This window comes from Megalobrama amblycephala, linkage group LG13 (genome assembly GCF_018812025.1).
Source record: "Megalobrama amblycephala isolate DHTTF-2021 linkage group LG13, ASM1881202v1, whole genome shotgun sequence".
Lineage (NCBI taxonomy): Eukaryota > Metazoa > Chordata > Actinopteri > Cypriniformes > Xenocyprididae > Megalobrama > Megalobrama amblycephala.
The window spans coordinates 23,011,483-23,031,241 of record NC_063056.1 but is presented as its reverse complement, the minus strand read 5'-3'; the positions used below and the strand labels follow the sequence as shown (position 1 = coordinate 23,031,241).

The 19,759-nt window shown below is 37.7% G+C and overlaps 1 protein-coding gene across 4 annotated transcripts in view; it reads left to right on the top strand.

Annotated features, from left to right (window-relative positions):
- plekhf2 (pleckstrin homology domain containing, family F (with FYVE domain) member 2) overlaps positions 1–17,918 on the top strand; it is a 29,245-nt gene extending 11,327 nt beyond the window's left edge. Inside the window, exons 1-3 of one of the 4 annotated variants that reach the window (XM_048152352.1) lie at positions 6,593–7,706; positions 7,817–7,881; positions 14,904–17,918. In XM_048152352.1, the coding sequence (XP_048008309.1) occupies positions 14,915–15,631 (717 nt within the window). In that variant the 5' untranslated portion in view covers positions 6,593–7,706; positions 7,817–7,881; positions 14,904–14,914 and the 3' untranslated portion in view covers positions 15,632–17,918. Of the gene's footprint in view, positions 1–6,592; positions 7,707–7,816; positions 7,882–7,988; positions 8,439–14,903 lie in introns of those variants that run through there. The other 3 variants (XM_048152351.1, XM_048152353.1, XM_048152350.1) reach the window with 3 other exon arrangements.
- Positions 17,919–19,759: the final 1,841 nt, after the last annotated feature.

Sequence of the window (19,759 nt, the reverse complement as noted above, 5' to 3'; positions counted from 1 at the left end):
GGGGCTTGTGCTAAAATTAACGTCACTTTGCCCAGAATCTGCAAACGGCTTGTTCTGAGACACTGCTTATGATTTATGGGGATTAAGAAATGATGAGTGGGTGGATTTTTATCTTTATAGGGTGGTTGTGTACACACACTGTTAACATATTTATGTTCAAACACCATGTAAAAGTGAATTTTAGATAATAATAGGTGCCCTTTAAGGTCAGGCATTTACTGTACAAAACTGCTGATTACAGGTGCTTTGGACAGGTTGGTTGAGTTGTAGTGCTCCGAGACTAGTCCAGAAATAGTCACACAAGCCATTACCTACGTTTTGTCTGCAGCACTGACTTTAATGCTGGTTTTAGATTAAAGTAAAATTTAATTACAGAAATGTAGTCCCAAATTAATACACTTCAGTATCAAATCGCAAGGGCTGTAATTTAATTAAATATATATGCTGCATGTTTCAAAGTGAAGCATGGCACTGTGTTTTGAGCATATGATACTCAGAGCAGCATCGTTTGCAGTAAATGCTGCTCCACATGAACCTCATCTTTGCTCTGAGTTTGAGTCACTTATAATATACATTTAAGAACACAACATGTAGACTCCTATGATTTGGCAGACAGAAATGTGAACTTCAGTCAAAAGGAATTTAATGTATAATGCAAAATGCCACAGAATTCGGCAAAATTAGGAAGAATAAATCAAAAGTAAGACTGTACAATTAATCAAATCATGATATAGACTAGTCTGTGAATAATAAACTGCATATAGACTGCTATTTAAATATAAAGCCTGCATGTTCTGCACGTCTCTGTGTGAATGAGTGGCATAGTTTCATCTGTTACACATACTCAAGCACACGTGATCCTTGTGGTGTTTTTAGTGTTTGCAGTCTCATTATGAGGACACTCCAAATGACCTTCCTTTTCAGACCTGCTCTGAGAGTCATTTAATTAGTGTTTCACCACTTCATTTGATAAAACTATCATCATATCATACACACATTATTTATATATATATAAAAAAAAAAAAAAAAAAAAAAAAAATATAATATAAAAAAATATATAATATATATATATATATATATATATATATATATATATTTTTTTTTTTTTGATGGTTTAACATTTGAAGGATATTAAGACACATTCTGTAAATGTTAGTATTGCAATTTTATAGTTGTACTGTAAAACAAAATTAAACTTTTTTTTTCTTTAATACTTTTTTTTTTTACAGTGAAATATTACAATAGTGATATTTCTGGTTTTCTTATGTTTTTATAAAAAATCCTAATAATCCAAAATGTTGGGTTAAAATGTGCAGCCCCTAGACAAGCACAGCAAATCTTCCCTTGCTTCAGTCCTCTTTGGTGTTAGTCCTGAGTGCATAGTGGGATATTATGCCAGTTTGTAGAAGAAAGTCTCTCTCTCTCTCTCTCTCTCTCTCTCTAAAAAAAAAAAAAATGAAAAGACATCACTAGGTTAAATAAAATGTACCGTAGTGAATGTAATACAGTGCATAGCAAAATGCTGCTCTCTAAAGTTATTTTTATGGACATTGGATGGCTTTTGACAGCGAATGATCTGTCACGCCATATAAAGAGCACTAAAATGACATCTATTTTTTGAATTTCATGATAAAATCGACAAAATTTGAAAGTTGAAATTTTGTTTCATATTAAAAGTAACAAGGCACAAAGCATATTGAGATTATTGAAGGGCAGGTGTGCTACAAATGTTTAGGGAAGTTTTGTTGACGCATCAGCAGAAAACAGCATAGACTAATGTTTACACGACACCATTATCAACTAAAAACGGAAAACTTTTTATGCATTTTGGATGTTCATTTACACAGCATAAATGGTGGCCCTGGTGGCCTGAAAATGCAAACTTTTGAAAACGTTTTTTAAAGTGAACGTTTTTGAAAACGACACCGCTGTCATCTCCGTGTAAACTGCAAAAACGCAAATCTGTGAAAATGGTGATGGCATGCACATGCGTATTATGTGTTTAGTCTATCCACCTTATTTGTCAATGCGGAATTAAGGTATTTCTGTGAATGTGCGAGACTTCCGATTTATTAGCTGTTTTAGGGAAATAATAAGAATATCAAAGTGCAGTAAACTATAAAAATAAGGTGGATAGGCATGCACGTTGGATGCAAGTGCTCTGTAAAAGAATGCGTATGCGCAGGAAGGCGTGTAATCTTTCTTTACAAAGTGACATCGCCAATTATTTGTCTGGCATGCGTAATACAGTGTTTTTAGTCATTTTTGCGGATCCGTGTGAACGGGATAGTTTTGATAACGTTGTCATCTGTACAAAGAAAAAAACGTTTCCGTTTTTAGTACATTGTTGTCATTTAAACGTACCCTAAAAGATCAATCTTGAGATTTAAGAATCCATGTTATTATCGGTATTGATTAAAATCAAGAAGTCGATATTGTCAACCCACCCCTAGAGTCCACACAGCTGACACGTTTAACTGTTGTAGTTTATTCATGTTGTGTGCGTGAAATAGATGCTGAACAGTCAAAATGTGCCATCAGGAACCGCTAATTAAACATCACTTTTTTGGCCAATGATTTCGGCCCTTCAAAACCAATTCACCCGAAAAACGAAACTTGTAGTCAAAATTTTGGTGCATCCCTAATGATCATTAAATCATTTGACTTGATTCTCAGGAGACTGCTGTCTACAATAACAAGTTCATTTCTAACAGCTGGCCACAGACATTGTGGGTTGAAGAAATTCTTTGGCTATTCAAATGTAAACCCATCTTTATTTTCGAAATAGTATTGTTTTGTAAATAAGACTTAATGGAACATTTTACTACTATTTCTCAAGGCTTCAGGTTTTGCGCTTCTTTTACTGGATCTGCATTGGCCTTGGAGACATATGCTTTCCAAACTGCAGCCCTGTAAATTCCAGCTTTATGAAGCGCATGATATGCAGATTTTGTCGAGATTTGTTAATTTGGTGAAGTTTGTGTAGTTTTTAGGCTACACTGTTGTGGCATTTTATTATTTAGCTGTAAAAGTGTCTGTCTATATCAGTCATATCCGTGTCCTAACCAGGTGTGATGCAATAAAGCATTAGATATTTTCGATCACTTGGTTTCTATTCATTTTGCTTGGTAGCCCCACTTAAAGTGAAATATCACTGGATGAAAATCCCACACTGCATAGCTGTATATTAAACATCAAAAATGTTCTCATTGGCATGTTGCATCATGCAGCATTTTCACTTTCAGTGTAAATGTGGACAGTCTGGAAAGATCAGAGGCAAATGTAATGTGTTTGTAATTTACAAAAACACTTTCATCATGCAACTTTAGTATGGCCAATAATATGCTGATGGTTTTATTTTGATCAGCAATCATCTTTAAATATCAGTGCATCTACATTTATTTCTTTTTTTCTGTATCATTTTATTGCTGTTAGTATGTTCCAGACGTGCTTGGATAAACATGGAAACTAAACACGTCATTAATTAGTTGGTGTAGTCTGAGCCTTCAGTTGTCTTATCTCCAAGCTGTTAGACTTTAATCTTCTTTCACTGCCTCTTCCATCGCATTCCCACCCTATGTCACCTTCCTGACACATTTTGAGGAGGCATGGGAACCAGGTCATACCAAGCACATTCAGTCTTGGGATACTTTGAGCTAATATGTGTCATTTCATCCATAGCACACCATTGTGATTTGCCACTAATTTGAGAGTACTGTCTCATAATCACATAAATCTGCATCTACAAAGCAGTTAGAGACCATTTGTGTTTTGTTTTTGTTGTTGATTGACAGATCCGCTTTCCTCCGGCAGATGGACTGTCAAATTGCTTGGCTTCTGGAGGGCCAGGTGCTGGCTGTTAGACCTGCAATATGGTGTTCTGCAGAGAAAGGGAGAGCTCCTCTCCCACCTGCTGCTGTCTTTGATCTCCCGTACAAGTGTCCGAAAGTGCCAAGATGTGCTTTTCACATAGCAGCTGATGTACTGTAAAGCAACTGTGTCGGAAATGGAGGAAAAACACATGACGCACACTATATTTGTGTAACAATGATTATAACTAACATGATTATAAGTATAACATGATCTGAGAAATCTTAAAATAAAAAGTGACAGTAAGCATAATTTATGCATATTTATTGCAAATATTTGATTGGACAACACTTGATAAACATTCTCTTTGGTGCCTGCCTGTTGAATGATGAAAGAGCTTTTTGCAGGGTTTGCGAACTGAGTGAAATAGATGCTGTGGCTAATGCTTTAGTGAGTCATACCAGAGCGAGTCTAATTATGGAGACAGGCACCCATCCATCAGCCTTCGTCATGAAGGCTGGCAGAATTAGGATGACATCTCTCTATATGGCCAGCACATCCAGAGTAGGCCTTCCAGGCTTCTCTTCCAGATCACATTCACTTAGTCGTTGCCAGCAGGCCATCTAAGCGAATTCGGTCAGGGACTTAATAACCAGACTCATATGCTTCAGCAACGGAAATAAGCATTTGAGCAATCTAGTGAAGCGGACAGTAAATATGGCTGTTTATCTTTTGAGCTTTGAGGGGCTACAGTAATTGAAGTCTCCGATATACTTCAAGCGAAATCGAAGAACAAACTGGTGTGATGTAATTTAGAAGAAAATCAGGCCAAAATGAAGTTCGTTTTTTTGGGGGAGTTCGAAACAGCTTGCCAAAGTAAACTTTCTGGAAACACCTTCGAACTACCATTGGTCCATGGTGATTACGTAATAGATCAGTGCGCTCTCGAGCTCCTCCCTCTTTGACGTGGAACTTCTTTTTACCCCTAAACGAAGAAGAAAAAAGAACTTGGCTGCGAGTATATCGGGGCCTTAAAGGTGCTAAAGAGGATGTTTTGTTTTATACATATTTGCAATATTACTTGAAACTGTCTTTACTAACTGATAAAAGACTATTTATTAGGTGCACTGAAAGTAATAATATTAATATACATCATCTGTGCACGAGGTAGGGCCTTAAAAACATCAGCCAATCGTTTACGCGATCATCGCGTAAACGATTGGCCCTCTGGCTTGTCAATCACTGCCATTACGTTCCTTGTGAGAGACGTGCGCGGATTGGCCCTCTGGCTTGTCAATCACTGCCATGACGATCCATGTCAGAGACGCGCGGCTGCGCGCTCCAGTAACATTCCACACTCCACAGGCGCCACATACAATGTTTTTGTCAGGAGACAGGAGTAACAACTGCAGATTATGAGTTACCTGCGGTGAGTCTGACATAATGAATCCACTAAGTGTGTGCGCGGCTTTAAGTCGCGCACACACTTAACGATTGTAAGGCCGATTATGAATGTAAATTGATACTTATGACTGATCGCGCTTAAACGCGTCCAGTCAGAGCCAGTTGCTTTCAGTCTGCGATTACAGTCGGTGTTCAAATTCCATGTGAAAGTATATAAATCTGCTTCAGGAGCAGGAAACAATCGCTGTATGTTGAGCTCAGTCATAATGTTTTAGCTAGTCGTTAAATGTGTGCCCAGCTTAATAACACAGCGAATGCCGGTGTTAAACACTCTCGTGCACGAGTTTTGGGAGGCGTTCCCTCTAAATGAGCTGTGAAGGAGGGGGGTTGTTCTTACCCATGCGCTCATTTAAAAAACTCAGTCGACAAAAAGAACCTCTTTAACACCTTTAATACACACTTTTTAAGCACTTTGTATTGATCTCTGCAACAAGAATGTCCCCACCCCATCAATATTGTAGTAATACATTCAAATTTAGTGTTAATAATAGTATATAAATTACAGCTTGTTTTGGCCATGAACTGCTCGCTCAAACAGGAGGAGACCATCTGACTGACATGTAAACCAACACAGGTGTGTTTTTTAACTTGATGTTAAAGGCCCACTGAAGTGTCTTGGAACGCGCAACATTATTCAGTGAGTTGCCGTAATTTCAACTGAAACAGGAAGACAGGGCGATATATATCGTACAGCCACGCCCCTTTTTTAAAACAACCAATAGCGTTTCATTTATATCACAGCTTGGCCAGAGCCGCTGAGCTTGGTAAAGCTTTGGTTTCCTTCTAATATCTAAGCGTTTCTTCTCCTGATCTCCTCTATAACGCTTTAAAATATAGCATTCTGTACAGAATTCAAATGTGTCCAATATGTTTTGTGGTCTGCGCTAACTCACGCATATGATCCGCTACGTGCTCTCATGTCTCTGGACCGGAGCAGACTGCTTGCGCTGTAGCAGTTCACTTGACGCTAACGTGAAAACGGACTTCATTCGCGTCAATGGAAAGCAAATTTACTCTGTCTGAATCGTTTTCTATCCTCTATGTAGTGCACTATGTGCCATTCACCATGTAGAAACTAGTAAATGTGTGAACAAATGACCAATTTCAGCTGCAGCTTCAGCGTCTGTTTATAGTGTTGGAGTGGGCGGGACTTCAGATTCTAGAGAGCATTTGATTGGACAGAAGATTTGATGAGAACCTGAAGTGCGATGTGATGTCATGAAAATCCGTGATCCATTTTAGCGGAAGTGAGAGACTGTAAGTTTTGAATGCTTATATCTCCTAAATGCGAATTTTGTCATTGTTTTGGAACACACCAGCTTATTCATAACCTTGAGGCTAACATATTAATACTTAAAGCTATAAAATTTAAATTTGTAGTGTAGTCAAAGATTATAGATATAGAAATAGAATGGCGGTTCACTCATATTAGTTATGAATGGGAGAAACTGCAGTGCGCAATATGGCGGAATATGTCCAGCCTTCTAAGTAACAGAGCCTGAAAAAGTGATTGTGTCACTGCATCTGCCGTTAGAAGCTCCAGTTCCCATAAAAACTTGAGACTCGTGCTTAGGACTACACATGCGCATTGGCTCGCCTAGCCTGAAAAATTTGCTTTTTTATCAATGTTTGAGCATAAGAAACAACATATGGGATAGTTAATGTCAGATTTGTTTGCTGATTTGAAATATATTATTTAATTGTGAGTTCGGCAAGCAGTTTTGAGATTTCAGGATTCCCTCATTCAAATGGATAGGACTTGGTCTTGAATGCCTGAAATAGCTGCCTGGAGGTGTTGCAAATATGACCACAGAGTGAACAGATTTTCCTTGAAAGGGACTTCTCAGGGACTATCTCAAAACATCTGCTATATCGTTCTTCTCAGGATTTCACGTGGAACGTGCCTTTTTTTTTGTGCAGTATGCATTTCTGTTGCAGTTTTTCTAAGGCTGATTTCAGGTAAAATTAGGCTTTACACAGCAATTCCCAATCCTGATTTGTTACTATTTCTTTGGACTTGGATGAAGAATTTATATGCTTGACATTCTCATGTGCTGGCAAGAGGGTGTCACTTGCAAATGCCTGAAAGAAAGAAGCTTTAGCTGCTTAATGTGTCATTGCTAAGAGTGTTCATCATTGACCTTTATGTCACTCAGCAACAAGAGAGCAAACCTTTTAAAAGGCAGCTATTAAGACGCTTTGTGCTTCTCAGTTTTAAACCAGAGGCCGGTTTAGGGAAGAGTGGGTGTTAGGAGCACATGACAAATTTTTTGCATTTTTTTTTTTTTTTTTCTCTGTAGAACACAAAAGATAAATTTTGTCCATACCATGAAAGTCAGTGGAGTTCAAAGTTGTTTGTAGTGTATGGACCAAAAATATCTTTGTTCCTTTTGCAGAAGAAAGAAAGTCATACAGGTTTGGAACGACATGAGGTAAACTACTATACTTTTAAAAACATTGAAACTGGATCTTTTCACAAGAGAAAGGGAAAAGGTATTTTAGTGTTTGGTTTTGTCTACAAGGTCTAAATTTGTCTTTGCAGGTACATTTTTGTTTGGCTTTGTGGGCAGAGTTTCCCTACATCTGTAGTATTGCCATAACATTATGGTATGTGACCTCTAATTCTGTCTAGAATGTTTATGCAGTTGTCTGTGGCATTGTAGTGCAGTGTTTACTGACTTTTGTTAGGTTAATGCGTTGATAATACTGCAGAAACATGTAAAGCACAATGCTTCTAATGCTCAAAGTATCACTGGATTTCACTGTGGAAAATAAAATATGTTTGGCTATTCTAAACGTAGTATTGCCCACAGCATGTGTGGAGTAACTTTGCAGTAGTTTTCATTTTCATGAGAAAGGAGGAAGTGAGTCAGGAAAGAGCTGCTGTGTAGGAGGCAGTGGTGTCCTTTCACTGAGTTTCGGGCACACTTGAGCTTCATTACTGCCCATCACGTTACTTCAAAATTAATGCTGAGCTCCTTTGAGTGTCTGTTAAAGATAGCGTGATATGTTTTTGTTATATCCTTTATGGTTTAATATCGCTAACTCGTAAGTCAACTGTTTGTTCCCCAGACAAAAACCATTCTGTGTCCTGTGGATGTGGAAGTAAACTGTATAAATGGTTAATGCTTGATTAGTTGTTCTACAGCTGACTTAATGAATTGGTGAGTTGCAGTAAAACCTTCTTGGAAAAGTTGCCTCTTAATTTAAAAGCACAGTCACTTGGTGCAGTTGCATCATGTCTTGTGCAGTTATTTGAGCGTCCCTCCGTTTTTAAGACATTCATGTTAAAAATAGTCTAACCTTTAAAAGCATGTTTTGAGACCTGTGCGTTCTGTTCAAGTGTCACTTCCTTTTGGCACATGGTAAGATATTGTCTGATATAATACAATTTGCTGACATTAAAGGGATATTTCACCCCCCCTCCAATTCTGTCATAATTTACTCACTTCATGTTGTCCCAAATCTGTATGACTTTCTTTATTCTATTTTGTACAATATTTCAGTCATTTTTGTCCTTGCATTTAAAGTTACTGGGGTCCAAAGTTGTTTTGACCTCGTCAACTTTCATTGTATGGACACAACTTTTGTGTGTCATCTTTTGTGTAACGCAGAAGAAAGAAGTAATACAGGTTTTAAACATGAGGGTGAGTAAATAATGGCACGGCTTTCATTTTTGGATGGATTATCCTTTTAAACACATCTCATAATATTTTCTTAAAATTCACTAAAACAGGGCAAGTTAAGTTTCTGTTAATCAGCCAAGCCAGTTATCAGCCAATTTAAATAATCTAAAAAACAAAACAAAAGATGAATTGGTTTATCACTAGTAGAAAGTCTAGTTGTGGAAGGTTAGATGATATTTCCTGCTCAGGGGGTGGTGCGATTGGAGAAGATTGCATTAGATTAATATGTGGTTTGTGCGTGAAGTGTGAATTTGTACATGGGCAAGCTTTGTTTTTCAACATTGAGGTCAACATGTAGGATGTATTAAATGTCATGGTGTTCCCCTCTTGGTGAAGGGGCTGGTTTTGTGTGCCATATCATCAGATTACTATATAATAGTCATAACAGAACCAGAACTGGGGTTTACCTTATCCATGGCATAATGGAAATACACCAAGTACTGTTTCCTGGTCACTTAATCCCCCAGCATTTAACTGATCTTATGAGTTCACCAAGCTTTACAATGATCTCTTCCTACCCTAGTCGTCTACAGATCTCGGATTCTCCATTTTCAAACACCCAGTTAGCGTGATGGCGATACCCGGTTTGATAATTTCTAATTCACAAAGAGGAAATTATGTGAAACCAAATATGTGAATAGTAGCTTTTGCATGGCACCAAACCAGGGTGCGTTTGTCATGATCTGCTCTGCCATCTGAAGAAGCTTTGGATTATGTCATTTGTTTACGTCCAAAGGCAAGTGAATAAACAAGGGTGACACTGCAGTATTACACACTAGCTTGATTTTAGCACCTGCTTATTAAATGAATCAGTAGCTTTATGAGATGTTTGTTATTTGCTTGTCACATGATTGTTGTTGTCGTTGTTTTTTTTAAACTGGTGCAGTTCATTTCTTAGACCAGCACAGATATGACTGCAGAGGCGGACAGACAGGATGTAATGTGAGAGTGATCAGATCCTGCTGTCCTACCTTGAATAGCTCATGTAGCTCTGTTTGACTCTTGCGCTGTAAAAGGATACTCTGAGATAAAGTAGTGATCAAAAAGATGCAGTTTGAGTTGGTTTCAATTTATTGGAGGATTACTATTAGAGCTGCAAATAACAAGTACTTTGATAATCTGTTGTTTTTTCTGTGATGAAATGGAAAAAATGAATTTATATTCCGCATTTTATTTTAAAAGCTTGTCATTATACATATTGGCTCATTCTTTCCATCAAACAATCTGCACATTGAAAGCGATTCCAACAACAAAATGTCCACAATGATGTATATTGTTCTGCAGGAACACACATTTCCTCCTTTGAACAGACTTGTCTTTCTTGTGATGATGTAAGAGACTAGGTCTACAACTAACAATAATTTTGATAATTGATTAATCTGTTAATGTATAAAATTATTATACATTAAAAATTCTTCTTGATAGATCTTGCCAGATCTTTAATAAGTTACTTGTCAACAGCTATAATCATCTGCCATTATAGCTTGTATTGGAGGTTGCAAAATATATTAGAGTCTTTTGGGTTTTTCAATGGTTTCTACCAAAGTATAACTGGAAATTGAGGGTAACTCTGATGAATTGTGAATGACATGGGCCGTTACACTGGTTAAAATAGCTGATTTCTCTGCATTTAAACATTGTTGGAAGATTTGGGATAACACAAGTAAAGTAAATATATAACATTTTTGTCGTGTTTTTTGTTTGTTTGTTTTTTGTCTTGTTTTTTTTTGGGGGGGGGGGGGGATTTTAAAGCAAAAATCTTACATATTGTGCCTTTAAGATGAGCATTTTCTATTTCTTTCCATCTGGCCCTCAAATCTGGATTGCATATACATAATAAAGATCATAATTGGGCCGCATGATTAATACTTCTCTAAACATGAGGCAAAGCCAACTTTTTTTCTTTCTGCAATTGTAGTGTCTTGAATTTTATTCTTGTTTTTTTCCCTTGCCATATAAATTGTGATATCAATCTATCCAAATCAGTAAAATGTTGTTTAATTATCTCTATAGGAAGTGTTTGGAAAAGATACAGATGTTCATCTTAATTGATTCAATTCTAGAATATAATCCTAGATATGGTTGAAGATTCCAACGAGGTATATCTGATTTCATATTATAATGCAGTGGCTTGTAAATTACATCGGATAAGCCTGTGATATCTTTGGGTATATGAACCCCTAAATATTTCAAAGAATCCTCTACACATTTAAACTCTCAAATAAATAAATAAATAAATAAATAAATAAATAAATAAATAAATAAATACATATGGTTGACAATTAAAAGTTAAGACCTGAGTTTTAATTTATAGCCTGATAATTCCATCTGGACTTCTAATGATTAGTGTAGTTGTCTTAAAAAACGAATATATCATCTTTGAAAAAAGATAACTTCTGTTCTCCTGCAATTATATATTCTCTTAATATCTGTATTTTGTTTTATATTTTGGCTTAGCAGGTCTAAAAATAAAGCAAATAGAAGTGGGGAACATGGACATCCCTGTCTACAATCTGTTAAAATAATTGTAATTGTAGCCAGTACCATATGCAGGGTTTTTTAAAAAATACAGAGGTCCCAAAATGGAGCTTGCTAGTGGGAGAAAATATTGATTTCCCTGATCTAGCTACATTTTAAGATGTTTGAAGGCCAAAAAAATGGGATAACTAACAATAGCTTTAAAACCATGTCAGTGAGCAGCAGCATAAATGATTTGTCAAGCAGATAACTCTTAAACATGAGAATCAGGTTAAATGTTGCAATGAATGATCCACACTTCAAATTGTAAATAGAAGAGGTTAGTTTGTTTATTGTTGACAATACACAATCGGATAGCCCAAACAGGAATTGCCTTAAATAAGAAATGTTTCAATACTCTTCTTCTCTCATCTCCATCACCTTCTTTCTTTCTTTTACTCCGTCTCCTTTTTCTTGGCGTGTATCTCATCCCTCACCCAAACTGAGCTTTGATTGATAGTCTGTTAATTTTCATCTGTCAGTTAAGGAAGTAAACATAGGGTGAACTGATATGTATGTTTTATCAAGTGAATTTACAAAAGTGTATTAGTTTGCATCCTTGATTATTTAACATTTAACATTTAAATCGTAAAACTGTCAAAATATTAAATGTTTAGTTTGGCTACTTGCATCTTATCTCTCTCTTTTTTTTTAACTGAAGCGTTGTGCTGGAATTCATGCTTAGCAGCTTCTGTGAACATAAAGCCTGCCTACTTTGATTTGATTTGTCATCTCAAACATTTTGACATTGATGAGAGCTATCTGCCTGTTGAGGCAGCTCATAAGAAGGTTGGTTACTGGCGTTGCGCAATATCCTTGCAGCACCAAAGCAGAGTTAAAATTAGGCAGTTATTTCACAATCTTTACTATAGGCCTACTTCTTGGAAAAATACTGAGTTCCAGATCTCAGTGACCTCAGTGGTGGGTACGACCCTGATTGTAGCTTCCCTCCAGGAAGGGGGAATCTTCCCCTTTTGGAGAGCCCAGTTGCATGCAGTTTGGAGTCTTGGGACTATCTGTTTTTGAAAGCTTTTGTACCATTCAGATGTGTATCCATCTATACCTGGGCCTTTTTAGCTTTGTTATTAATGCTTTTATTTCTATTTCCGTAATTTCTTTCGTTAAGCTGGCATTCTGCTCTTCAGTGACTTCTGGCAGGTATAGGCCTGGTTTTGCAGACTGGGCTTAGATTAAGCCAGGATTAGGCCTTAGTTCAGTTAGGATATTCAAGTAGCTTTTATAAACGTATCTTACAAAAAAAAAAAAAAAACATTACTGGTGTGCATCTTGAGTCAAAACGGCACTGACATATTTTAAAATATGTCAGTGCAAGTTGATTTTAGTTGATTTCAGACAGATCAAACGTGCATTTTAGTCTGGGACTAGGCTTAAAGGGTTAGTTCACCCAAAAATGAAAATAATCAAATTTATTTTCTCACCCCCATGTCGTTCTACAGCCGTAAGACCTTCGTTCATCTTTGGAACACAAATGAAGATATTTTTGATGAAATCCATTGGCTCAGTGAGGCCTGCATTGAGAGCAAAGCCATTCAAACTCTCGAGGTCCATAAAGGTACTAAAAACATATTTGATACAGTTCGTGTAAGTTCAGTGATTCTACCTTAATATTATAAAGCGCCAAGAATACTTTTTGTGCACCAAAAAAAAAAAGACTTTTCAGCAATATCTATATGGGCCGATTTCAAAACACTGCTTCTGAGCTTTACGAATCGAATCAGTGAATCGGAGCACCAGAGTCATGTGATTTCAGCAGTTTAGCCGTTTGATAGGAGATCCAAATCACTAATTCGAAACAAAAGATTCATAAAGCTCAGAAGCTTCATGAAGCAGTGTTTTGAAATCGGCCCATATAGATATCGTTGAAAAGTTATTTAGATTTTTTTTGGTGCACAAAAAGTATTCTTGTCGCTTTATAATATTAAGATAAAACCACTGAACTCACATGAACTGTTTTAAATATGTTTTTAGTACCTTTATGGACCTTGAGAGTTTGAATGGCTTTGGATGGCCTGACTGAGCCATCGGATTTTATCAACAATATCTTAATTTGTGTTCGGAAGATGAACGAAGGTCTTACAGGTGTAGAACGACATGAGGGTGAGGAACAAATTATATTATTTTCATTTTTGGGTGAACTAACCCTTTAAGCCTTGTCTGTGAAGCTGGGCAGTAACAAATGGATATTTTTTTTTTATGCTGTTCATTATGCATTGTTGGTTGCGATCTCGTTCTCTCACATTGAGTGCGCGTATGACAGTGCATACAGCTCAGTAGGCAATGAAATTTTATCTGCTGTCGCATATGCGAGTGATTTACTCGCATTGTAAAGGGTTGCAATTTATAATGTATGATCTTGGTTCTACTCTTATTTTATAACAAATATTTTAGCAAAATCTGTATTTTAGTCAGAATTATTGTGCTCCTGTTCTACTGTTCTCCATCTGTTTGACACGCATGCAGCCACCGGCACGCGTTCTTTGAAGTTCAGCTAGACTTGCTTGTAGGCAGAATGTGCAAAATGGAAATACTCATGTGACTTTCTAACATTTACAGATAAGAATATAACCATAAAAACACGCCTCTGTCAAAGCACGACAGGGCAAGATGCAGTAAACGCGTTTTTGTTTGAAGTGCTTATAAATATAAAGCAATCTCATGTTTCAGACAACTTGGATCATGTACCTTTCCCACAGCAGCTCACTCCGTGTCCTCCACTATTTTCCATATGCGTTTGTCCATAGAAATGGGTTATTCACTATTGTAGTGTAAAGCGACATGACTGGATGGTTTCCGAGCACAACGTGCAGATGCGGCTGATTGATGATCAAATTCATTGTCGATTATTTTCATGAATAGTTGTTACAGCCCTATAACCTTATTAGTCAATGTTAGCCACAAAATATTGTTTGGTAGCCTTGTCATAAAAGTAAAATTTCACCAGAATTTATTTCGATACCAAAGCAAAAAACTAATATAAATGTCTTTACTGCTACTTTTGATCAATTTAATGCATTTTTATGGAATAAATGTATTAATTGCTTTAAAAAAAAAAGTTTAACTGACTTGTCAACTAAGTAAACTTGACTATGTGAAAATATGCTGATGACTTTCTTGGAGGCATTTAATAAAGTAAATGAATATTGAAATTTAGTGGTGTCAGACTTTAGGACCTCTGTGTGTTTAAAACAAAAGCATTAGAATTTATATAAGTAGCCACTGATTAATCTCAAAATTGAGAAGATTCAGGGAATTATTTATAGCCACAAAGCATTGGTTAAGATTTGATAAACCAGAAGCGTTCTTGCCTTAACTCTCTTTTGTGTGGTTAATTTGTCAGAGTCATTATAATCAGTTTCTGTTCCTGCTCTCATTATAACCCTTTATTTTTCTATTTCACTTTCCCAGGCATCTGAAAGATGGTGGACCGCCTGGCAAACAGTGAGGCCAACTCTAAGCGCATCGGGTTTGTGGAAGCATGCTTTGGCACAGCAGGTCAACCGCTGGCCATCCCAGGTCGAGTGCTCATCGGAGAGGGTGTTCTCACAAAGCTGTGCCGCAAAAAACCCAAAGCCCGGCAGTTCTTCCTCTTCAATGACATCCTGGTGTATGGCAACATCGTCATCCTGAAGAAGAAATACAATAAGCAGCACATCATCCCTCTGGAGAGCGTCACCATAGACACTGTGGAGGATGAGGGCGAACTGCGCAATGGCTGGCTCATTAAAACGCCCACCAAATCCTTCGCCGTCTATGCTGCAACAGCAACGGAGAAGTCCGAGTGGATGAGCCACATCAGCAAGTGTGTTTCGGACCTGCTGGAAAAAAGCGGAAAATCTCCCACCGGCGAGCACGCAGCGGTCTGGGTGCCCGACTCGGAGGCGACCGTGTGCATGCGCTGCCAGAAGATGAAATTCACCCCCGTCAACCGCCGCCACCACTGCCGGAAGTGCGGCTTTGTCGTGTGCGGCCCCTGTTCAGAGAAGAAGTTCCTGCTGCCCAGTCAGTCATCCAAACCGGTGCGCGTGTGCGAGTTCTGTTACAAGCAGCTCTCCACGGGCGCCACCCTTCCACCCAACTCGGAGTTTTCCGGCAACATGTCGGATGACGACGATGAAGACGACAGCAGTGACTAAGGGTCACTTTTAGGAATATTGACAATTGACAGATAATATCTTGATATTTTAGTCTCTCTAATTTTCATTCAGGGTTTGCAAAGGTTCCTTTCGCAATAACACTTACCTAAAACAAATAAAGGCCCTGCACACATGAACAAAAGGTTTGATGGGAAATGTTCCTGCGTATTCATGAACACTACTTGCCTGCTCGCTCTACTTTCACATTAATTTCACTCTCATAGACCATTTTAACCTCTTTCATTTAGATTCTTTTGTTTGGCAATGGTGCTCTTTCATCAACTTTCCTTCCTTTTTGCTACCTTATTCTTTCTGCTACTATGCTGCTATTCGCTGGAACAGAGAATGTTGGGTAATGTGATTGCGGGCTGTTCCTAGGCATACACTCCCTCAGGTGAAACTGTGTAGTGCATTATAACTAGGTTTTAAACAAGGAGCTGCATTTAATGCTTTGAACAACTAACCACTAACAAACCATGAAAGTATGTTCGGGTGAAGGTCTTCTGTTTCTCACTTTAGTCAGTGTCTAGTAATTGCAAATGACAAATCAAATAGATGCTACTAAGCTTGTAAATGTGTATATAGTACTGTGGTGTAGAAAGTCTATTGCATAATTCATCTGACAAAGTCGTCGCTGCCTCAGTGCCTTATTTATCCTCAGGAAGTAGATCCTGGAAGCGAGAAAATATTTAGACTACAGTTTGACTTGGGTCGATTCTTTTACTTTCAGACACCTGCCGCCTTTTGATACCACACCACATGACATATCCTGTTTAGAGGCATTCAGTGACCATATGAGTGAAGTTATGATCAAAACTAGACCGACAGTCCAGTCCAAATCATTGTATTATCCAAATAGCTTTTAGACCAATGATCCCATTTGAAGCACGATTCCAGTATATTGCATCTGTACTCCACATGTCCTAAACTACACTGGTGTCTCTCTCCAGCCCTGACTTTAACTCTATAGAAATATACACGCTAACGTGAAGTTCGCAGAAATCGCACGTCACTAAGGCGAAGGACGCGCTATATTGGCCCTTTCTCATTGGGGGTCTTTATGTTTGCGAGGTCACATGTCAGGCCATGACAGTCAATCCTACACATTTTGAACGGGAATCGAAAGCATTATGAGGAAGTGACAGCTACACAGCCACCTTTTTGTTTTTTTTAATGGCTGTTCAGCACAAGAAAAACTGCACTAACAGCTTTCCAAAGTGGTGTTTTATACAGTGGTATTAGTGGTGTTGGACTCTTTAGAGAGATGCAGTAGTATATTTCATCAACGAACTGCCAGGTTTACAGTTGTTTTTACTTTTACACAAGTCAAGCTGGTGGGAGAATCAGCTAAACTTCTTGAAGACTGTGTCTCAGTACTGAATACTTGATCCCCTGTGAAGATATTATTTTTTGCTTGTGTCAGAATAACAAAACTGACATTGAAAAGGGAACCTAACTTTGGCTAAAGAGTCTGCTCCGACTGTCTAGTTCATATGCAATGACATACACTTTTTTTTTTTTGCTTTTACACATTTATGTGAGACTTATTTGAGATTTAGAAATAGGTTTACAGTGATTGACTTATGGTAATCTAATCTTGCTTTTGGAATATGACGGGAGATTCCAGGATAGTTATATATTGCATAACGTTTGATTTAATGAATTGTTTTAATCGTTCCAAATTTAACCTGAGATGATTTCTTTGTTTTAATTGGACTTATATGTTGTAATATTCTGCTTTAGTTGTAATATTCTGAGATGATTGTTATGATTTTTCATGTTGTAAACTTTGTACAGTTTTTTTGATATATATTTACTCTTAGTTGGGTTTGCAGCTGTTTTTCTTCTTCATAGCGTTTCCGTGTGGTTCATGTATGCATTTCCTGAACACCTCTGGATCAGCTACCAGCACTTTACTCTCTCTGCAAACCACAAGAGAGAGGTGGGGCCTGAGTGGGGAGGGGCTTGTGTAGGATGTGGCCGGGGACTACATGTCTTCACATATCTGGCCTGCAAATATAAGATCTTAATAATTTGAGCAAAACATCAGTGTAGAGGTTTAAACAGGATTGACATTTACTTTCCATATGTTTCCTTTTGCAATTTCTTGAACATGTAATTTATGATTGTCTGTTCTTGAATGAATTTTGGGGATATTCTGTTTTCTTGTACATTTTTGCCATTTTTAATTCTCATGTAAAACTCTGAAAGGGCTGAAAACTGAATGTAATCCATTATATCATCATTATTAGATACTAATTTTGAGGAAATATACGCATTGCTTAAACTCTTGTGTCTTGTTATCTGTAATACTTGCCAAATCCAAGTACTCGTACGGCTCAGCATGTGCAGCAGAGAGTATTTAGGCTAAGTTCAGACTGTCAGTCCAAATCCGGTTTCGGATAAACCATATCTGATAGAAATCCGACCAGATTTATCAAGTGTGAATGACCAAAAATCTAATAAAATGTGATTTTTACAAATACGTTTCGAGATGCATTCATATGTGCTTTTAAATCCTATTCAAATCTCCGTTTCAGTCTGACTGCTCTGATCGGATTTTGCATGGTTAGTGCCAGACGAGAAGAAAATGACAATATAACGGAGACATGATTTGTAACGGGCGGAGATGACGGCACAGAATAAAGCCACACATACCAGCCTCCTACGGTTCTGCCTCTGCCTCATAAGATGCTGTAGTCCAGTGCGGTTTCTTCTTGTCCGGTGTGGTGAGAAATCAAGCTCCCTCAGGAATGGGGTCTCCTTTAGGACCCAGAGTGATCATACTGGTTCTACAGACTTTTAATGCGTTGTATTTTTAGTGCCTGATTATAATTGCTGTGTTGCATTGGTATGTATGCCTATGCCAAAAAGCAGCAGAGTTTGCAATACAGATGTTGTCATTACGCTAGATTTATGAGGCAGCTTAAGAAATGTAGGAAGCTGGAATGCATGGCTTTATTCCATGTTGCCATCTCCGCCGGTTCTTAAAATTCAAAGAGGTGTGAACCTCTTCACAACAACATATCCTTGTTTCTAAAAAAATCGGATTTGGATGACAGTCTGAATAAGGCTTGCATGTCACCATAAGTAGACTTCCTAGGATCAGAACCAAACTGAACTGCTAGGTTGTGTACAAACTGAGAAACATCTGTAAAAATCTGATTGGAATTGCTTTTCAAACCACCTCCATATGTGGTTTGAATCAGATTTGAAAAAATCAGATTGTTCAGATTTTTACAAACCCATCTGAATGAAATCTGGATATGCAAAAATTCTGAATTTTGCTGGCAGTCTGAACATTGCCTTGTACAGTGGTGTAGCCACTGTATCATTGTGATGGATAATCTGTCTTACAGTTTAGTCTATTTGTGTCAACCTTTATATCCATGCCACGTGATGTCATGCGGTATGGATAAGGGATTGCAACATTACTTGTCACTGGGGTTAATGTGCCAATTTAATTCCTTATTTAACATGATTTTTTGTTCTGAAAATTTTGGCCTACAATGGTCACAAATGTCTCTAAAATCTAGCTGTTTATGTAAGCTTGGGTTTATGGCACTCTCTTGGAACCACTGAAGCCTGAAATGCAAAAACCACACATTTCTATGCAGCTGATTGACAAGTGTGGAAATAAATGGGTTGTTTAATCACTCATTTGTGCCCGAGTGCTGTGACATGACTGTCAACATTATTCGGTCATTTGCCACTCAATGCCTTCATCAAATTGACCGTCTGTTTTTTTAAATGAGCTTTAGAGGTATGACGTACTTAATCCCTGAACCGCCGTGAGATTTTTGGGAAATTTTAAATTACCCTGATCACCAGACCGGGAAGAATATTTGGGTGTGTCTGTATTTATAACCGGTTTCACTGCAGATCATTTGGTGTATAATAACCTGTTGGGACTGTTGGTTTCTCTCAGGGCCTTCAGCTGCAGATGTTGAACCCTTCTGCTCTGCACATGGGGATTATGCATGCTGATATAAGCGATTATATATCACGTGCATGTTGCGACAAGACAAATCTTCACAATACAAACAGTTAGTGTGTGGATAGCTAGGGTTAAAACGAGTTCAAGGATTTTACATTCTAATATGACCCTAAACTTTTGGAAAGTGAAAT